Source organism: Mchenga conophoros, linkage group LG23, assembly GCF_057382185.1.
Source record: "Mchenga conophoros isolate Kocher_MC1m ecotype Shallow Benthic linkage group LG23, M_conophoros_male_GT1.1, whole genome shotgun sequence".
NCBI lineage: Eukaryota > Metazoa > Chordata > Actinopteri > Cichliformes > Cichlidae > Mchenga > Mchenga conophoros.
Window position 1 is genome coordinate 49071157 of NC_140547.1, and position 21142 is coordinate 49092298.

At 43.0% G+C, this 21142-nt stretch overlaps 1 protein-coding gene, 1 long non-coding RNA gene and 1 pseudogene across 3 annotated transcripts in view; all 3 read left to right on the forward strand.

The window, feature by feature from the left end:
- Window positions 1-21142, forward strand: part of LOC146548226 (NACHT, LRR and PYD domains-containing protein 12-like) — a 242249-nt pseudogene that overhangs the window by 66204 nt on the left and 154903 nt on the right. The window lies entirely within an intron of this gene.
- LOC146548227 (uncharacterized) lies at window positions 9920-13470 on the forward strand. The gene is made up of 3 exons (XR_014890928.1): window positions 9920-10043; window positions 12905-13039; window positions 13345-13470. It is a non-coding gene; the product is annotated as an uncharacterized LOC146548227 (long non-coding RNA).
- The window catches only part of LOC146548228 (protein NLRC3-like), a 35275-nt gene continuing 29200 nt past the window's right edge, over window positions 15068-21142 (forward strand). The window contains exons 1-2 of the mRNA XM_085263822.1: window positions 15068-15341; window positions 15446-17237. Of these exons, the coding sequence (XP_085119948.1) occupies window positions 15068-15341; window positions 15446-17237 (2066 nt within the window). The remainder of the gene's footprint in view (window positions 15342-15445; window positions 17238-21142) is intronic.

The following is a 21142-nucleotide window of genomic DNA, read 5'->3' on the forward strand; positions in this document are numbered from 1 at the left end:
AAGGAGGGAAGTGGAAACACAGCTGACACAAATGAACCTGACACCACAGGGGAAGCAACATGAAACACACTGAACATGGAAACACAACCCTTTCATAATAAAAGACGAAACAAGGAGAGACGTGGACGTGTGATGGGCTGAGTTGCCAAATGGCTGGTAGGCTTTTAGCTAGGCTTTAGCTTCAGCCAAGTGGAAGCTAAATTGGCTAGTCATTCATATGTAAATTAGGTTGTTACCTGAGAATTCTGGAGGGGAGTGGGGGTGTGTGAATGATTGCTGATTTCTAACTGCCAACTGCCTCTTTGTTTGTCTGGGGGGGAGCTGCTAAAAGCGGTGAACTTCCTTTTGTGTTCGTCTTGATGCATTCTCAATCATCCAGGAAAATAAATCTCCAAAAGTCACCAACTTGGAGTGGTTAGTTTCCTGAGCCACAAGGAAACTTGTGTTTCAGTTTGCCATCTTAGGGAGAAGGAGGATCATCACAGTTTTGGTGGTTGTATAAACTAATAATTTGTTTTAATTAAAAAACTTTCCCTCTGTCATTTCCTGAGTGTTTCAAAATAAAAGTCCTCTCTTTCATGTTTTGAATGTGAGGCTGTTCCTGTGATGCCTTCAAATCTGTTTCAGTCTGCAGATTTTTACAGTTCAGACCCAAAGTGACTCAAACATTTACTTAAAAGAGGTTTTTGTTCGTCTGGGTTTTCCTGCTCAGCAGCTCTAAACAGGCAAAAGCAGAAACACACAAACAGAAAGAAACAGGAAAATATGTGTTTCTGTGAACAATGCAGCAGCAAAATGAAAGACCAGGATTTATTTTTAATGATTGACCAGTGTTGGGTAAGTTACTTTAAATTAGTAACTTAGTTACATTACTAGTTACTTCGATCAAAAGTAACTCAGTTACTTCAAGTTACTCGTTACTTTCAAAGTAACTAGTTACTAGGGAAAGTAACTTTGGTTTTACTCAGAATTCTCTTGTTAATGTGTTGCTTCCATAACTTTGCCAGTCTTCTAGCTTGCTTACCTGCCACAAGTGCACTGTGCCACCTACCAATAGAAAGGAAAAGATAATGTGCATATTTCCACGAGAGAAATCCCACGCCTGGACCGCCGTTGACCGCCACCATGATTCTAGCCTACGTCACAGCATCATGTGCGCCTTTTACATCCAACACAAGAACTGCAGTCGTGGTGCTTTCGATTGTACTCAGAACTCGGAAATTCTGCCTTCTGAATAGGAAGATGTAGGTAACACCAGACTGCAGATGAGCTGCATACAGGGCTGGACTGGGACAAAAAAATCAGCCCGGGCATTGTGACTAGAGACCGGCCCACCATTATAGCAAAAATCCTAAAGCCTTTGAATGAAAACAAACGCTGTTGTGACAGTGATGCTCACTGTCTTGATGGTATATATGTATCAATCTATCAATCGTTTGTTGTAAGATTCAGATAATTATTTTTTAAAAGCGAGACATTTTAAACGAGAATAAGAAAGAAAAGTATTTCTGTCACGGCGGGGTGCGCCGATGTGTGCGGAAACAGGACCCAAAAGCAGATGATGACGAGGAATAGTAATGATTAACAGAAAAGTGAACCTTTATTGCGATGACGGCAGGAAATGAACCAAGAGACCAAAGCAAACAGGCAAAACACTAAGAAACAAAACACTGAACTGACAAAACACTAAGAAACAAAACACTAAAGGTACTAAGACCAAAAACTATAACTATGACCGAGGTGGAAAAATAAACAGGCTAAGACTATGACCATGACTCTGGTGAGAATAAACAGACGAACTGACAATGGCATGAAGAAAACAAAAGGCTTAAATACAGACATGAGGTGATCAGGGGAAGTGGCGACACATGAGGAAACAGCTGACTGACATGAATCTAATGACAGGACCAGGAGGAGTGAAACTAAATACAATGACCAAAGAACACATGACACTGTCAGAATAAAACAGGAAACACTAAAACTAGACATGACAATACAAACTTAACATACCAAATACGTGATGAATAATGCAAGAACTCAAACAGAAAACCCAGGAACAATAACTGCCTAAACTAAAGGCAAATAGGAAATAACACAAAACTAACAACATCTCAAAAAATGAGAACAATACAAAGAAAGCTCAAAGTGCTGGGTCGGAGACCCAGCCAGTGACAATTTCCTTGTGCCCCCCTCTCCCTGTTAATGCCCTACCTGGCCCCCCTGGCAAAACTTTGCTAGACCCGCACCTGCACAGTTACCAGCTGTCAGCTACCTAAAAAAGGATCCTGGTGTTATTTGTCTCTCAGAAACAGTTCATAACTTCCCTTCAACTCATTCATGTCACCTAAAAGGTAAACCTGTTTCTCCATCACAGCTCTGATGATTCAGTAAGGACATCTCCTGGTTTCATCTTCATGTTTCCCTCTCATCACATAACCAAACCGACATCATGACCAGCAGCTTTTTTGCAGCTGTGGCTCCAGCAAACATCAGCTGATACTAGAAATTAATATTAAATAAATTCTAACAACAGCTGATCAAGCTTAAACGTGCTGCTGTTGTTTAACGTGAACTCCGCTGGTTTCCTCTTTCTGATGCAAAGTGGGAGATAAACAAACAAGAGAGACGATCAGCTGATCATTGATCAGTTTTCATGATTGAAGTAGAAACGGGAGAGGGAGGGGAGAGAATGAGAGAAGAAGAGGCAGCTGTGCAGCAAAGACACAGAATAAATCCAGCTTTGTGCCTTTTTCATTGTAGCTGAATTACGGGACAAACTGTTCCTTTTCACCTCAATAAGAAATGCGTAATATTTTCTCTGAATACCAGATGAGACGGTTGGCAATTCTAATAACTTATGAACAAAATAAAGTTCAACATCATTAACTTCATAGCACCCACCCAGCTGTATAGAAACTCTGTCATGCTAGCTAGTATGCAGTACGGAAAAAGTCAGAATAACAAAAATAAACTCCACCTAAACTTGGTTTATATCTGACCCAGAGAGACTGCAGGTCATAACTTCTTACCTGAAGTTCAGTTCACACTTGGACCGGCGGCTGCCTCGGGTCTCTTTTCCTTCTGCATCCCCCTTTCCCTCCTCCACCTGCTGGCTTCCACCACTTGCTATGTTACTGAATCTGTGGAAGCTCCGCGACAGCCACCACACGAAGTAACGAGTAATGAGCCTATCTAAATCCCAGTAACGACTAACGCGTTCCTGATTTTAGCATAATAACTAGTTACCGTGCTCGTTACCACAATAATAACGTAGTTACTGTAACGTGTTACTTAATAACGCGTTAGTCCCAACACTGTGATTGACAAAAACATTAAATGATCATGTTTATTTTCACATAAATGTTCCATCGGTCCTTCTTTTAGAATAAGTTTAGAAATGAAAAATACTAATAACACACCAGGAAAAAGCCAACAGCACGAGTCCTGAAAGGCTTAAAGAGAAAATAAACGCACAAAGAATGAAACAAAAAGGCACAAAACCTCAAAACAAGAGTGAATTAAATCTGAGCGACACACAAAGATGCTAAAAGCCCCAAACATGACCCTGCAGAGGTGAAGGTCACAGTCAGAATCAGCGCCAGAGAACCGCACAAGGACGGCCTCATTGGTCACGGCTGAGTTCATTATGTGATGGTAACAAGCTGATTATTACAGAACAGGAAACACACGTCTGCTCATCAAACACCAGCTGCTGCTGCTTTTATCAGTCTGACAACAAAACCTCACAAGAAAGAAGTTTTTGTGAGTTTGCAGCGTTCCTCTAAACTGAAAACTAAAACAGACTGAAAATGGGAACACGCACCCACACTCGAGAGTCAGGCAGCTTAAATGTGTTTGTCTTCATCTGTAGTCACGTTTCATTGGCTGGAAATGTGCTAACTGGAATCATTCATGAGTCCAGATGAACAAAAACAAGTGTTTACTGCTCCACGCTGCACGAATCTGAATCAAAATCACTCAGACGCGCCCACGTAGGCATTCCACTAAAACCATGTGACCACCTTCACCTTTAAACCTGTCGTGAATATAATTTTAGACTCTTCACTTTATTTTGAAAGAACAGATTTGCAGGAAGTGCGGCTGCTGCAGAAACTCTTCACTTTTCACTGGCTTTAATCTTGAAGGTTTCTCCAGATGTGGAACATTCATGCTAAACATTCAACATCTGACGACCGTCTCCGTGTAAAACACTGACAAACTCAAACTTTATACGGTAACTGACAGATTTATTCCTCCATTTTCAGGCATTTCACAATGAACTTGGATTAGTTTGATGATTTTATTCACGTCGGTGAATAAAACCAGCCAAGAGGCTGATTCCTGCAGAGGAGGAGGCAGAGTGGAGGAATCTGCAGGTTCTGTCTCTAACACACAACCAGAGCTTCAATCATAACGAGCACATAATAAAACCATGATCCCCCCTGATCGACTCTTTTAGCCTGTTTCCTCTGGATCGAACAGGATCTAACAAACCCCAGCTTCTGCTGGGACACTGGTCATCATGGGAGGAAAAAGATGGCTGCCGTGTTGCTGTTTCCTGTCTTACACCAGCATTATACTTCCTGTATCTGTGGGTCTGAGTTTTTAATCAGAGGATGAACTTAAAGCTTTCAGTCTGCTCTACAACCCACCACCTATCCACACGTCTGCTAAGTGGACTGGAAATCAGTAAAACTTCTACCAGACTTTAGTAAATATTGCATTAAGATGAGCAGACAGATTTTAATCTCAGCATCATGCACACAGATTTTTCAGGACACTGGAAGAGTTCCTGCCGTGGATTTAGATGTTAGTGTTATGTGGATGATCCCATTCTGTGATCTTTGTGTTACTAACACTGATGACACCACCGTTATTGGACTCATCTCGGACGGGGATGAGTCTGCCTACAGGAGGGAGGTTGAACGTCTGGTGTCCTGGTGCAGCCACAACAACCTGGTGCTGAATGCCCAGAAGACAGTGGAGATTATTGTGGACTTCAGGACGCACACAGCTCCACTCCCCCCCATCATCCTGACTGACACCCCCATCACCTCTGTGGACTCATTCCGCTTCCTGGGTACCACCATCACCCAGGACCTGAAGTGGGAGCCCACCATCACCTCCGTCATTAAGAAAGCCCAGCAGAGGATGTACTTCCTGAGGCAGCTGAAGAAATTCAACCTGCCAACACGGACGATGATGCAATTCTACACTGCAATCATCGAGTCCATCCTCACCTCCTCCATCACTGTGTGGTACGCTGGAGCCACTATCAGGGACAAACAGAGACTGCAGCATGTTGTGCGCTCTGCTGACAAGGTGATTGGCTGCAGACTCCCATCTCTGCAGGACCTGTACACCTCCAGGACACTGGGGCGTGCAGCTCGGATCTCAGCTGACCCTTCTCACCCTGGACACAGTCTGTTTGACCTGCTCCCCTCAGGCAGGAGGCTCCGGTCCATTCGCACCAGAACCTCTCGCCATAAGAACAGTTTCTTCCCCTCTGCTGTCGGACTCATGAACAATAACCGTATGACTGTTCCCACCACTAACACCCTACGCTGTGTTCACTGCATCATTCCATGTTTGGCACTGATCACCACCTGCACTCATGTATATATCATGTATATATCTATCTACTTAGCACTTTTAATTCTTATTCTTATTTTTATTTTCATGTCTATTTAAGCGTAATTTATGACAGTATGTTTGCACTGAAGCACCGCAGCAATTTCCTAATGTTGTAAACCTGCTCAACATTTGGCAATAAAACCCTTTCTGATTCTGATGCTGATGCTTTTACACTTTAGGACCCTCGAGACCTCTGCTGCTCAGCCGTCCTGATCGCTGCCTCCACTTTAACCAGAGGCTGTAACCTCTGATCATTTCACCTGCACCGACAGTAAAACTCTTCTCCAGAACCAAACGTGCCATAAACCTGTCACAGCTTCATCATCAGCTCAGTCTCAGCAACATGCAGACGACCGAGCAGCAGAAACTCTGCAGGGAACGTCTGAAGTCTGTTCTTCAGTTTTCCCAGCTCACTGTTTATTGAACATGAGACAGAAAAATAATTTCACCTTTAATGTGAAACTTTTATCGCCTGTGACATATTTGCAGGAAGTTTTCATGCTGTGATTTAGTGTCACATCCATAAATATCACACAAGGTAAAAACTACAAGTCCCAGCATCCTCTGTGTTTAGGGAGGAGCAGTGAAAGTGAAAGTGTTGATCCTCCGTTCAGAGCAGCAGGAGGAGGAAGGTGGAGCTGAGGCAGGTGAGTGTTAACATGAATATGTTTCTTCTTATGACATAAAATAATTCCACGCTGTTCGTGTCTGTGGGTGAAACGTGAGGCCGGTCGGCTCCTCTGAGCGCTGGTTTCCTGTAAGTAGAGAGGAAGTGAGTTTAGCTGAGAGAGCAGGAGGAGAGTGAGAGCTGTGCTGAGGCAGGTGAGTGTTAACACCGCTCTGACATTACTGTGTCTCTGTGGCGGGAACAACAGGCTCCGTCAGTGGAGGCAAAAATAATCAGACTTTGGTTTTTCAAAGGAAACTACTTTATGTTGGGAGAAGCCGCGCGCTCATTGGATAACGGCTTGTCAATCTCAAGTTATTAGCCAATGAGCGCGCAGGTTCACAGTAAGACCCGCCCTTATCACGACGGGTTTTAAAACTAAAATGGCGACAGAAACTCTGTGAGTGGAGTTCAGGCTGACTTTATAAAAGTGCGACGTTTGAGCCACTTCCTGTTCTCAGTCCCGGCGTCCTGATCACCGAGGTTTCTGTTGCTCTGATGTCTGATATTGATTATATCGGTAAACAGGCTGTAGGCAGAAACATCAGGTCTGATCTGAAAATCCCTTCAGAAACAAACTTTAAGAGTTTTATGTCCGTGAGGCTGTAAAACTGTAACGTGTCCTGTGATCTATAAACACTCTGTGATGAATAATCTGAAGTCATTTTGAGCCTGACAGTAGTTTCCTGTCACAGAGCAGAAGCTGCAGGCAGTTTTTGGCACCTTTATATTTAATTTATTCCAAAATAAATCAATAAAGGTAGAAAAGAACTCTCAGTGACATTAAAAATCTATTTTTAAAGACAGATGTGACCAAGTGCAACAAATATAAGATGAGATGTTTACAGATATTTGAAGTATTGATCATATGTAGAACACAGAGCAGGTCCAATAACAGAGTCATGCTGCTCACAAACAGCAGTTTGGTTTCATGAGCTCACTTCCTGCAGTGATCCTCAGCTTCTCTCCAAAGGAGCCGTAACATGTGGGCTCCTCACCATGATGATGATCCCAAACACACTGAGTTCCTTCATCCACCTGATCATGTACTTATTAAATAATGTGATGGTTTTGGTGTTTTTTAAAGACTTTGAGCCTCTAAAATAACTGGTTTGGACTTTAGGGCCAAAGCTCCAACATTAGAAAGCCGTCAGTGTGATGCTTCCAGGACAACAGCACCTCTGAGTGTGTGTGTTTACCTCTCAGACTAACTCCACCCTGACATCAAGAAGATGGAGGAAGAGGACGGAGCAGCATCCAGCTGTGTGTCTGTGAGGAGTGACGGAGTTACACAAACACCTCCACCTTACAGTCATGGACCTGCAGCAACAATGTAAGAACACTACTAACTTTATTAGTCATTTCAACATAACCACGACAGAATCATTGATCTGTGATTGGTTCAAACTGTTTGATCTGAGTTTGCTTTTTATTGACTTGTTTTCTTGCTAAGATCTGAACTCTGTAAGTTTAAGTGAAGTCAGTGCAGCAGAATCAGAGAGAAGAGCTGAGAACAAACTGAGTTCATTCAGAGACAGAAAAACTGGATGATGATTGGCTGACCTGTCAGCGTTATGAGGCAGACACAATATCACAGAGGGATCAGCTGATCATATGGCTGTCAGAGAGAACTGATCAGTTATTGATGTTTGTGTTTGCAGAGGTCAGAGGTCACAGTCTCCAGCATCCAGCTGTGTGTCTGTGAGGAGTGACTCGTCCAAAAACACACCTCCAGACTTCAGTGATGAACCTGCAGCAACAATGTTCTTCAATCATGGAGCTCAGCTGACCATGTAAGAGAGCTGCTGACTCAGAGTTCAAAGGTTGTTTCTATAAATGTTCTGCCAGTGACATCATAACTTAACCTCACACTGGTCTGTGTATGAAGTATCATTTAGTGGCAGTTGTTAAAGTTGTATAATGATGATGCTAGTTTGGGGTGTATTTTCCTGCTGATGCAAATGCATCTACTTTGCCCTTTGTCTGGTGCTTTGGACAAAGACGTCCAATGAAACTCAGAACAACACAGTTTGCACCACCAGCAGGCAGAGGAAGTGGCTGACATCCAGAAATCCTACCAGTGGCTGAACAAAGCTGGACTGAAAGACAGCACAGAGGCACTAATCATGGCAGCACAGGAACAAGCTCCGAGCACAAGACCCATAGAGCCCGGGGTCTACATGGCTCTTTTTGGGGGGGTTGTGTTGTATTAATAGTGACTTTGTTTCTTTGGACCAAAATCTTTTGTTTTTCAGTTCAGTTGCAACATTGACTAACACTAATGCAGGGGTCGGCAACCTGCAGCTCTTTAGTCCTTACAGTGCGGCTCCTCGTGGTTTGGGAAAATAAATTAGAAGTATTTAGCTGAAGTGTATTTTATTTATGTTCTTTTTTAACTTGTAGTTCTAAATTGGGAGATTATTGTGATATTGAAATATAAAAAGAAAATTATATTTTATTATTTTTTCATCGTTCAAATAAGCGTCACACTCGTGGAAGCCGGTGTACCCGCCGAAACGCCGTGCATTTATCGAGACTTTCAGCCCCAGGTAGGCCAATTATGGATCTTCGGATCCACATTATGTCAGCAGCTGTTCTCCACCGTGAACTACGTTAAAAACAAACACCGCTCACGCCTCACAGACGACAGCTTACAGTCCTGTAAAGATGAAAGTGACTTCGTACAGCCCCGACCTGCAGACGCTGTGCGCAGAGGTTCAGGAGCAGAAGTCCCGTTGTAAACATATCACGGCAGACCCGACGATGTTTGCATGAACTCGCTTTTCAGCTTCTCTTTATTGACCACTTTTCACACACGGTTGCTGTACGCACACAGCCGGCTGTAGCTTTGCAGCTCACAGCCCGACACACACCAACACAACAGCACAGACGTTAAGGCGGCGAGGCGTGATTGCGGGTGCCGCTCAGGTGCGTCCGCCTCCCCTGCAGCGGCGCTGCAGACCACGCCCCGCCACACACATTAACCAGGTAAAATACATATTTAGGCAGAATTTTGCAAATATCTATTTTTCATCTTTCAGCAGCATAGAGCTTTTTTTCCAATTGTTTTTTAAAAGTCAGCTCAAGGCTCCAAAAGCCCAAAGGAGATATAAGGGTGGCGGCTCACAGCAGCTTTTGTTTGCTACATCATTTTAGTTCAGCTGGGTGTCTTTCCTTTGGTTATATTTCTTTAAGAGTTCAAATGTGTTCATTACATAAATAACATGTAATTTTCTCTGTAGCACTTCATGGATTTCATAAGCAACACACCTTAGTTGTTCACACAAAGCATAAAGGTAAAAAACAGTATATACAGTGTTATCTTCATTCTAGATGTCAAAAAGTATTTGTGGCTCCCAGTGTTTTCTTTTGCGTGGAAACTGGCTCCAAATGGCTCTTTGGGTCCTGAAGGTTGCTGACCCCTGACCTAATGGTATATTTTTTTTAGCTGGATCGTTCTATAAAAACATGAATCAAATCTGAGAAAAGTTTCCACCTGACCTGTTGAATGTTATTGAAGCCAGAAGTTTGCCTTCATACTGTGTTTCTTGCATGCCTTTTGTGGTGTACTAATTGATGTGAAATGAATGCAATGTGGTTGTGTTTGCAGAGGTCAGAGGTCACAGTCTCCAGCATCCAGCTGTGTGTCTGTGAGGAGTGACTGGTCCAGAGAAAAACCTCTAAACTTCAGTCATGAACCTGCAGCAACAGTGAACTTCAATCATGGAGCTCAGCTGACCATGTAAGAGAGCTGCTGACTCAGAGTTCAAAGGTTGTTTCTATAAATGTTCTGCCAGTGACATCATAACTTAACCTCACACTGGTCTGTGTATGAAGTATCATTTAGTGGCAGTTGTTAAAGTTGTATAATGATGATGCTAGTTTGGGGTGTATTTTCCTGCTGATGCAAATGCATCTACTTTGCCCTTTGTCTGGTGCTTTGGACAAAGACGTCCAATGAAACTCAGAACAACACAGTTTGCACCACCAGCAGGCAGAGGAAGTGGCTGACATCCAGAAATCCTACCAGTGGCTGAACAAAGCTGGACTGAAAGACAGCACAGAGGCACTAATCATGGCAGCACAGGAACAAGCTCCGAGCACAAGACCCATAGAGCCCGGGGTCTACATGGCTCTTTTTGGGGGGGTTGTGTTGTATTAATAGTGACTTTGTTTCTTTGGACCAAAATCTTTTGTTTTTCAGTTCAGTTGCAACATTGACTAACACTAATGCAGGGGTCGGCAACCTGCGGCTCTTTAGTCCTTACAGTGCGGCTCCTCGTGGTTTGGGAAAATAAATTAGAAGTATTTAGCTGAAGTGTATTTTATTTATGTTCTTTTTTAACTTGTAGTTCTAAATTGGAAGATTTTTGTGATATTGAAATATAAAAATAAAATTATATATATATATTTTTTTCATCGTTCAAATAAGCGTCACACTCGCGGAAGCCGGTGTACCCGCCGAGACGCCGTGCATTTATCGAGACTTTCAGCCCCAGGTAGGCCAATTATGGATCTTCGGATCCACATTATGTCAGCAGCTGTTCTCCACCGTGAACTATGTTAAAAACAAACACCGCTCACTAGGGATGGGTATCGAAAACCGGTTCTTGTTGAGAAAAACGGTTCCCACTGTTTCAATTCCTTGGAATCGTTTGCCATTTTTGCAAACGATTCCCTTATCGATTCCAGTCACCCTGAATGACGTCACCACGTTGCGGAGCGTCATTTACCTGGCAGGAAACATGGCGGCTCAAACGCTAAAAAGATTGGTTATACTTTACAAGAACGGATGACAACAGGGCAACTTGCAATACTTGCAAAGTAGATACTTCATTTAAGGGAGGAAACACTACGAATATGCAAAAGCATTTGCTCACAAAACACACGATGACCTTAAATGAATGTCGTGTTTTTAATTCCGCTCCGGACTCGTGAATCTCAACCCAGCAGCAGCGGTAACGTTTGCACGTCCTCTCCCATTAATGCGGCAGGTAAATAATCAGCTAACAGTGCATATTATGTTAGCGCGATCTGCCTTATCTGCCATTACTGCGCGTTTAGGTGACCATGATGAGAGAGACAGAGTCTGGCTGGCGCTCGCTGCCAGTTCTCGCTGCAGTCTACCGGTAGCGTCTCCTTTCAAGCCAGGATAGACTAATGTTACAGAGCAGTGACTAAGTTTGTGGTCAAAGGTTTGCACCCATTTGCCACAGCAGATGCCCCCGATTGTCAGTAAGTGAATGTGTTTAATTGTAGGCAGGGACATTACTGGATATTCTTGTGTAATTGCTACAGAATAATTTATGTTATACTTTGTTATTGCTACAGAAGAATATTTATTTTATTATTTTACATTTACAATTTTTTTCCCCGGGGTCCCTGTGACACCACATTGAAGAGCCGTAGGCTGGATCTCTTAAGATCTCACTGCTGTGTTTGTAAGGCCATGTTACTCCTAAATTTCTATCTTCTTCAAAGAGAAGATATAAAACAAAGTTCTAAGCTAATCGACCTTAGTGTTCTCCTTTTTTAAAAAGAATCGATAAAGAATCGAATCGTTAAACAGAATCGAAAATGGAATCGGAATCGTGAAAATCTTATCAATACCCATCCCTACCGCTCACGCCTCACAGACGACAGCTTACAGTCCTGTAAAGATGAAAGTGACTTCGTACAGCCCCGACCTGCAGACGCTGTGCGCAGAGGTTCAGGAGCAGAAGTCCCGTTGTAAACATATCACGGCAGACCCGACGATGTTTGCATGAACACGCTTTTCAGCTTCTCTTTATTGACCACTTTTCACACACGGTTGCTGTACCCACACAGCCGGCTGTAGCTTTGCAGCTCACAGCCCGACACACACCAACACAACAGCACAGACGTTAAGGCGGCGAGGCGTGATTGCGGGTGCCGCTCAGGTGCGTCCGCCTCCCCTGCAGCGGCGCTGCAGACCACGCCCCGCCACACACATTAACCAGGTAAAATACATATTTAGGCAGAATTTTGCAAATATCTATTTTTCATCTTTCAGCAGCATAGAGCTTTTTTTCCAATTATTTTTTAAAAGTCAGGTCAAGGCTCCAAAAGCCCAAAGGAGATATAAGGGTGGCGGCTCACAGCAGCTTTTGTTTGCTACATCATTTTAGTTCAGCTGGGTGTCTTTCCTTTGGTTATATTTCTTTAAGAGTTCAAATGTGTTCATTACATAAATAACATGTAATTTTCTCTGTAGCACTTCATGGATTTCATAAGCAACACACCTTAGTTGTTCACACAAAGCATAAAGGTAAAAAACAGTATATACAGTGTTATCTTCATTCTAGATGTCAAAAAGTATTTGTGGCTCCCAGTGTTTTCTTTTGCGTGGAAACTGGCTCCAAATGGCTCTTTGGGTCCTGAAGGTTGCTGACCCCTGACCTAATGGTATATTTTTTTTAGCTGGATCGTTCTATAAAAACATGAATCAAATCTGAGAAAAGTTTCCACCTGACCTGTTGAATGTTATTGAAGCCAGAAGTTTGCCTTCATACTGTGTTTCTTGCATGCCTTTTGTGGTGTACTAATTGATGTGAAATGAATGCAATGTGGTTGTGTTTGCAGAGCTCAGAGGTCACAGTCTCCAGTATCCAGCTGTGTGTCTGTGAGGAGTGATTGGTCCAAAGAAAAAGATCCTCCATATTTCAGTGATGAACCTGCAGCAACAATGTTCTTCAATCATGGAGCTCAGCTGACCATGTAAGAGAGCTGCTGACTCAGAGTTCAAAGGTTGTTTCTATAAATGTTCTACCAGTGACATCATAAATGATTCCTAATGGTGGTCCGGGTACGATAATGCTAGTATCAATCGTAGTAGTAATGCAATCCAAGGTAATGATTTCTTCTCTGTTGCTGTGAACGTCTCTGCAGCCGTCTGTACTCTAATCTGAGACAACTATTACTGACAGAAACCATCACATCATCCAGTTTGTGTGTTTGCAGCTGCTTAAAAGATTTTAAACAGAGATTAATCAGTAATTCATGTGATGTGTTTGTGTTTGCAGAGGTCAGAGGTCACAGTCTCCAGCATCCAGCTGTGTGTCTGTGAGGAGTGACTGGTCCAGAAACAAACCTCCACTCTTCAGTCATGAACCTGCAGCAACAATGTTCTTCAATCATGGAGCTCAGCTGACCATGTAAGAGAGCTGCTGACTCATTTACGGGTGTTTGAAATTCTGTGACCACTTTGTAATTTTAGTTTATATTTTTAAAGTGTTTTTATTTGTAGTTGCCTGTATTTTTATTACACTGTGTGTAACGTGGTGGTTTGTGCTGTTTGGGATTGTTTTGGGGTATTTGTGTCAGAACATCAGATAAATGATTTCATCACATTTTAAAAGAAAGTATCAGGATAATAATCTGAACTGAGTCATCAGAAATAGAAAGATGGTCTCAACAGGCCACTGAGCTGATCTCCAAAGAAATGCAGAAGATTGAAGAGTCCGAGGCTGTTTATTTGTCACAGGCATCGTCATACACGTACAACACAGTGAAATGTGCTGAGCTGCTCCTGTGACTGGACAAAACATTATAAACAATCATTAAATGAAATAATGAAACATTGTGCAGATGTAATGTTAAAGTGCTTTGTGCCACATTAGCACAGCATGTACTGACAGAGCAGTGCAAGCAGAACAAAGCAAATGAGCAAAGTGATGTAAACAGAGTAACTGAACAGAGTGAGCAGAGTAATATCAGCAGTAATGAAGCAGCAGGATCAGTGTAGCAGCGTGTGACGTCATAATGAATCAGGTATGATCTGAAATATGACAGTGAGACAAGAACATGATGTAAGGTTCTGTTTAAACCCTGATGGTGATGCTATGAGGGGAGCATGTTCTGATTTAGGACTTGGATGGTCTGAGGATAGAAGCTCCTCTCTGTTTGTGTCCTGATGGTGCAGAAGCTTCTGCCTGATTGTAGAAGGAGCTGAAGCCAGCATCATCCCAGAGGTGAAGCTCCTCTGTGTGCAGACCTGAGGTCAGATTCCTCCAGGCTGATGTTCAGGATCTACAGAAACGTGTGGTTGTAGTTATTGCTGCACTGTGTGCTGACAGCAGATACTCAGAACAAAGCGCTGCACACGTGTTCTTTACAAACATCTGTACATAGAAAATATGGATCATGGCAGTGAATGAACACGTTTCTGTCATTTGTTTCATTGGCTTCTTTTTTCTGCCTGTGTTCATGTGATTAATGTCTAACACATAAACAGGTTTGTAATCAAACATCACATCATCAGGGAGGCATCATGAAACAAAGTTACTGCTGGAGGCTGAACTCAATTTGGTGGCAATGTTCAAAAATATCACTCAGATCATTTCAAAGCTTTTAGTTCTTCTTCTTCACTTCTGTAAAAGAATAGAAAGAAAATCAGAACCCAGAAGTTCACTTCCTGATGACTGAACTCTTTCAAAATAAAGCTGAAAGCTCTGAATGTGACACCGCTGCTCCACCACAGTTTTTAGAGGAGGTCAAAGGTCAGTTGAAAGTGATGGATCCCAAACTTCCAGTACATCCAGTGAAGGACATAATCAGCTCTGTGATGAAGGCTTTTACTGTGGAGTTTGTAGGCTGATCACTCTGTGTTTAATAAGACAGGCAGGAACAGCAAAGGCAACTTGGATTCTGAACTCAAACACAAGTTTCTCCACTTTGACTTTTCTCTGTGACCATCAGAGCTTCTGCACAGTGTCATCAAATCTGGATGTTTGTCACTGACAGTCAATGATTTTAGTGATAAAGAAATGTGTTCACAGAGGGAGGAAGAGGAAGAGGAGTGGTGTCTGTGAGGAGGAGCAGCTGTCCTGCTGTGCTTTGTGTCAGGACGTCCTGAAGGATCCAGTCTCTACCAGCTGTGGACACTGGTTCTGCAGACAGTGCATCTCCTCATACTGGGACCAGTCTGCTTCATCAGGAGACTGGTCCTGTCCCCAGTGTGGAGAAAGATCCAGAAGCAGAGCTGGACTGCAGACAGCCAGTCAGAGCAGCTGTGTACAAAGTAAGACTGAACATCTGTCTGCTGATGGACTCATTTCTGAAAACTGGACTTCTTGTTGTTGTTCAGACATTGAAGAGTTTTCTGTCTGTTTTTCTTTCTTTCAGCAGATGTTGGTCTGCAGGAGGTTTTAGATGAACATAAGATCAGTCTGAGGAGGAGATGTGAACGTGTGACTGAAGGAAGTGATGAAACAGGAAGTAGAACCCTCCTCAACAGGATCTACACTGAGCTCTACATCACAGAGGGACAGAGTGAAGAGGTTCATAGCCAACATGAGGTGAGGCAGCTGGAGACAGCTTCCAAGATGGACGCCCTCCATGACACTCCAATCAGGTGCCAGGACATCTTTAAAGCCTTACCTGACCAACAGAGACCCATCAGAGTGGTTCTGACCAACGGCGTGGCTGGTGTTGGAAAAACCTTCTCAGTGCAGAAGTTCACTCTGGACTGGGCAGAGGGCTTGGAGAACCAACATGTCAGTGTGGTGGTTCTGCTTTCATTCAGGGAGCTGAACCTGATCAGAGATGAGCAGTACAGTCTTCTGGAGCTGCTCCATGTTTTCCATCCAACATTACAGAAGGTCACAGCAGAGAAGCTGGCTGTCTCTCAGCTTTTGTTCATCTTTGATGGCCTGGATGAAAGCAGACTTTCATTGGATTTCACCAACAGGAAGCTGCTGTCTGATGTCACACAGAAGTCATCAGTCAGCCAGCTGCTGACAAACCTCATCCAGGGGAATCTGCTTCCCTCGGCTCTCGTCTGGATAACTTCCCGACCTGCAGCAGCCAATCAGATCCCTCCTACATGTGTTGACAGGCTAACAGAAGTACGAGGCTTCACTGACGCCCAGAAGGAGGAGTACTTCAGGAGGAGATTCAGTGATGAAGAGCTGTCCAGCAGAATCATCTCCCACATGAAGACATCCAGGAGCCTCCACATCATGTGTAGTATCCCAGTCTTCTGCTGGATCACTGCTACAGTTCTGGAGCACATGTTGACTACAGAGCAGAGAGGAGAGCTGCCCAAGACCCTGACTGACATGTACTCACACTTCCTGCTGGTTCAGACAAAGAGGAAGAAGAACAAGTACCACGAGGGACATGAGACGAGTCCACAGGAGCTGACGGAGGCTGACAGGGAAGTTCTTCTGAAGCTGGGGAGGCTGGCGTTTGAACATCTGGAGAAAGGAAACATCATGTTCTACCAAGAAGACCTGGAGCAGTGTGGTCTGGATGTGACAGAGGCCTCGGTGTACTCAGGAGTTTGTACAGAGATCTTCAAAAGAGAGTGTGTGATCTTCCAGAAACCAGTCTACTGCTTTGTTCATCTGAGCATCCAGGAGTTTCTGGCTGCAGTCTACATGTTCCACTGTTTCACCAACAGGAAGTCAGAGGTGCTGAAGAACTTCCTGGGAAAAAAATACAAAGAGTCATCTCTGGATGATTTTTTGATGGAAACACTAACAAAATCCTTCAGGAGTAAAAATGGTCGTCTGGACCTGTTTGTTCGCTTCCTTCATGGCCTCTGTCTGGAGTCCAACCAGAGACTCTTAGGAGGTCTGCTGGGTCAGACAGAGAACAGTCCAGAAACCATCCAGAGTGTCATCAAGAACCTGAAGAATAACAAGAAGCTTAAAATCTCTCCTGACAGAAGCATCAACATCTTCCACTGTCTGATGGAGATTAACGACCTCTCATTACACCAGGAGATCCAACAGTTCCTGAAGTCAGAGAACAGATCAAAGAAGAAACTCACTATGATCCAGTGCTCAGCTCTGGCCTTCATGCTGCAGATGTCAGAGGAGGTTCTGGATGAGTTGGACCTGCAGAAGTACAACACATCAGCAGAGGGACGACAGAGACTGATTCCAGCTGTGAGGAACTGCAGAAAGGCTCGGTGAGTCCAAGATTTGTTATTCAGAAATGCAGAAGCTGGAGGATGTTTGGTCATTTGTTCTGACACAAGCTGTTGTGTAATATTTTTGAAAGAGTTTCCAAAACTAAATTTGTGTAAAGTTGGAAATAAACATTTCCAGTTAACTCTGTCAAACGTTTTTTCTGCATCTAAAGAAAATATTGTAGTTTCGATGTTTTTACTGCATGAGTAGTCTATGAAACTAAGTAATCTATGTGTATTTGTTGATGAGTGCCGACCTTTTATGAAACCAGTTTGGTCAGGATGAATTAAGAGGGAGGTTATTTTCTCTAATCTCTTTGAGAGAGCTTTGCAGATTATTTTAAGGTCTACATTTATAAGTGATATTGGACGATAGCTTGAGGGATGTACAGGGTCTTTGCCTGGTTTTAGCAGGAGACTAATGTTTGCAGAATTCATATTTGATGGAAGTCTGCCCTTTTCTTTGATTTCCAACAACGTTCTGTAAAAAACTGGTGCCAGAATCGTCCAGAATTCTTTGTAGAATTCTGCCATCTGGACCTGGAGCCTTATTATTGGGCATACTTATCAGGGCTTCCTGGAGTTCACCCGGCGTCACCTGGTGAATCCACTGACATTGCTTGACTGTCTAGTAATTTTGGAAGAGTTACGCTGTCAAGAAACTAATAAATGTCTTTTTTAGACGCGTTTATTTGTGGTGAATATAAAGTTTCATAGAAATCCCTAAAAATGTTGTTCATTCTTTCAGGTCATACATTGTGTTCCCAGATCATCTTTAACAGCACATATAGTTGTTTTTTCTTTATTTATTTTTAACTGGTTAGCTAGAAATCAACCAAATTTGTTACTGTGTTCAAATTTTTGGGGTATTTTGTTCAGTATTTCCTAAGTCCACTCTTTTTTAAAAATATTTAACAAAGTCTTCATCTCAGTGTCTGAGATGTCACTCTGCAGTGAGCTGCTGACCAAAAAATAATCCAGGCGAGAGTAGGAGTGATGGACATGTGAGAAGAAAGTACAGTCGTGGCCAAAAAGTTTTGAGAATGACACAAATATTAGTTTTCACAAAGTTTGCTGCTAAACTGCTTTTAGATCTTTGTTTCAGTTGTGTCTGTGATGTACTGAAATATAATGACAAGCACTTCATACGTTTCAAAGGCTTTTATTGACAATTACATGACATTTATGCAAACAGTCAGTATTTGCAGTGTTGGCCCTTCTTTTTCAGGACCTCTGCAATTCGACTGGGCGTGCTCTCAGTCAAATCCTGACTGACAGCAACCCATTCTGTCATAATCACTTCTTGGAGTTTGTCAGAATTAGTGGGTTTTTGTTTCCTCCACCCGCCTCTTGAGGATTGACCACAAATTCTCAATTGGATTAAGATCTGGGGACCTGGTCCCCGAGCCAGTTATCACTTTTGCCTTATGGCACGGTGCTGTGGAACGCCAGGACTGCCATAATGAATTAATTAAATACACCATTAAATAATTAATTAAATGTGGCAATAATTAATTAAAATTGGAAATAATTAATTAAATAAATATTTACAACACATTTAAATAAGTATTGACAGTTTTAATTAATTATTTAATGATGTATTTATTTAATTCATTTTGGCACTTTTGTCCCCTTCATGTCTCAACTTGAAATCATTTTATCTGTCAGCCTCACCCATCAAACTAAGTGGGCGGGGTTAACACTGCCACTGCAGCTTCTCTAGCATTTGATTGGTTGCCGTGCAAAGTAAGTCAAGACAGGTCGATCCTAGATAATCGATTGCTTGTGTGGCCTTGGGGCAGCCAGGTATCCCAGAATGCATTTCAAATCACAGGCAGCAATGGTGGTGTAAAGTTATAAAATATCCTGTTTTTCTGTCACCAACTACACTTTTAACAGTGTTTTAGCCGCAAATGTCGCAGCGTAATCTTCACACGTCTGGTCAGGTTGTCAACATAGAACGTGTTTGCAAAAGTGCTCAGAAGTTTTCAGAGATTTCACTCGCTCTGCTAACAGTCAGCTGACAGAGAGCACCGAGCTCACAGCCCCGGTGTTCCAGCTTAACTGTTTTTGGGTTTTTTTTGGGGGGGGTTACGTTACCCAGTTTGTTTACATATTCCACTGTCCGTGTTCCACATGTTGCATTTGCAGATTCTCATTTTCACCGTCTTTTTCCGCCTTGTGTCTCTGTGCTTCTGTAACATAAAGAACGAGCTGACGTGTTTCTCAGGACACCAGCGATCAGCTCAACAGGCCCTCAGTTTACCTGCATGCATCCTCCTCCTCACCTGTCAGCTGTTTAACTGCTAATTCAAGAAACGCGCCCACGTGACCTGGTGATAGTCACAGTTTAACTGGGCAGCCGGTGCTCGATATAACGCAATGTCACATTTTTCTGCACAAGATAAGTAAATATAGTTTTTTTCCCGAGCGCAGAGCTGCTGAAGCTTGTTTCCCTACAGAGCACTTTATAGGCGAACCAGCTTTATCAGCAGCTGATGTCCAATCACACAGCTTTGAAACCTCAGCTGAGTTTTAGCTCTCAGTGGTTAAACGCTGGACTTAATTCACTCAGGTTCTGTCTGTCGGGTCACGTTTACTTCACTGTTTTATTTACAACTGAGCAAATCGGTTTGGCTGAGGTTAAACTGCATGTCTCCAAAAGTTGATTCTGTTCATCTGGACGTAGCGTTTTGTTTCGTCATCATCAGGTGACTTCTTCAGTCTCAGCTGACTGCAGGTTTCAATCTTATAAACAGTACATTTGCATAATGACTGAAACCAGCCCACTGAAGGAACAATGGGCTGGGAGGTCAGTTCATTAATCAGAATTATGCAAACTGTCACAGCCATTGATCAACAACCACTGATCAATGTCCATGAGTCCCATTCACAGAGAGTTGGGGAATGGCTGCAATCACAGCATGTAAGATGGTGACAGATGTACCCTTAGGCTCCTCCTCGATTCAGAGATGGTCTTTCCCTTTTCACTTACCGTATTTCCCGGACTACAAAGCGCACCCGAATATTAGCCGCACAAGCTAAAATCAGGGGAAAATCCTGTTTTGTACATACATTAGCCGCACCTGACTAAAGGCCGCAGGTGTTTCAATGTTGACTTATCATATGTAAGAGAATATGCACAAAGGGAATTGTCAGGAAAGAGATGGCTGTTTGGAGACACACCCCTTTTATTAATATTTTGAAAAACAAGTTATGGGTACATATTTGCATAACCTTTTAGGTATATGTACAAGTAGCGGTAATTACAAGTAGGAAACATGTACTGTGCTTCATAAATGAGTAACAAATGTAGTACATAACAATAACCTACAGCACACCAGAAAAATAGATTCGGACTACCTTTTAGGCTCAGGTGCAGTGACACGGCTTTAACAAGAAGAAAAGTCAGTCATTCACCACCATCTTCCTGCCCACTAAAACCACCAAAGTCCTCGTCTCCAGTGTCGGATACAAACAGGCTCAGGATGGCTTCGTCATCCACTCTCAGCTTCTTTCCTTCGTTGTCACTTTCAAAACCAAAGAAATCCTCGTTGTCAGTGTCAGAGTCGAACACCCTCAGAAGGGCCGTGGCGGTGTCCTCCTCTCCATCATGCAGCATTCAGCCCTTCGAAATCCGTTGGTGATCGTGGATGTTTTCACACTTTTCCACGCTGTCAGATTCCACCGGTGGAGTTGAGCATAACTTGCTTTTCGCATTGTTTTTCGCGCTACTTGTACGACACTATGTTGTCTGGCGGATGGACACGTGACCAACACACCACTCTTGAACCCCGATACTGTGTGTCTGATCACATGCCCTTCCGCCAGGCAACGTAGTGCCGTACGACAGCGGAACAAACAAAACAAATCGTCTTACGATATGACAAAAATCATGGACAATC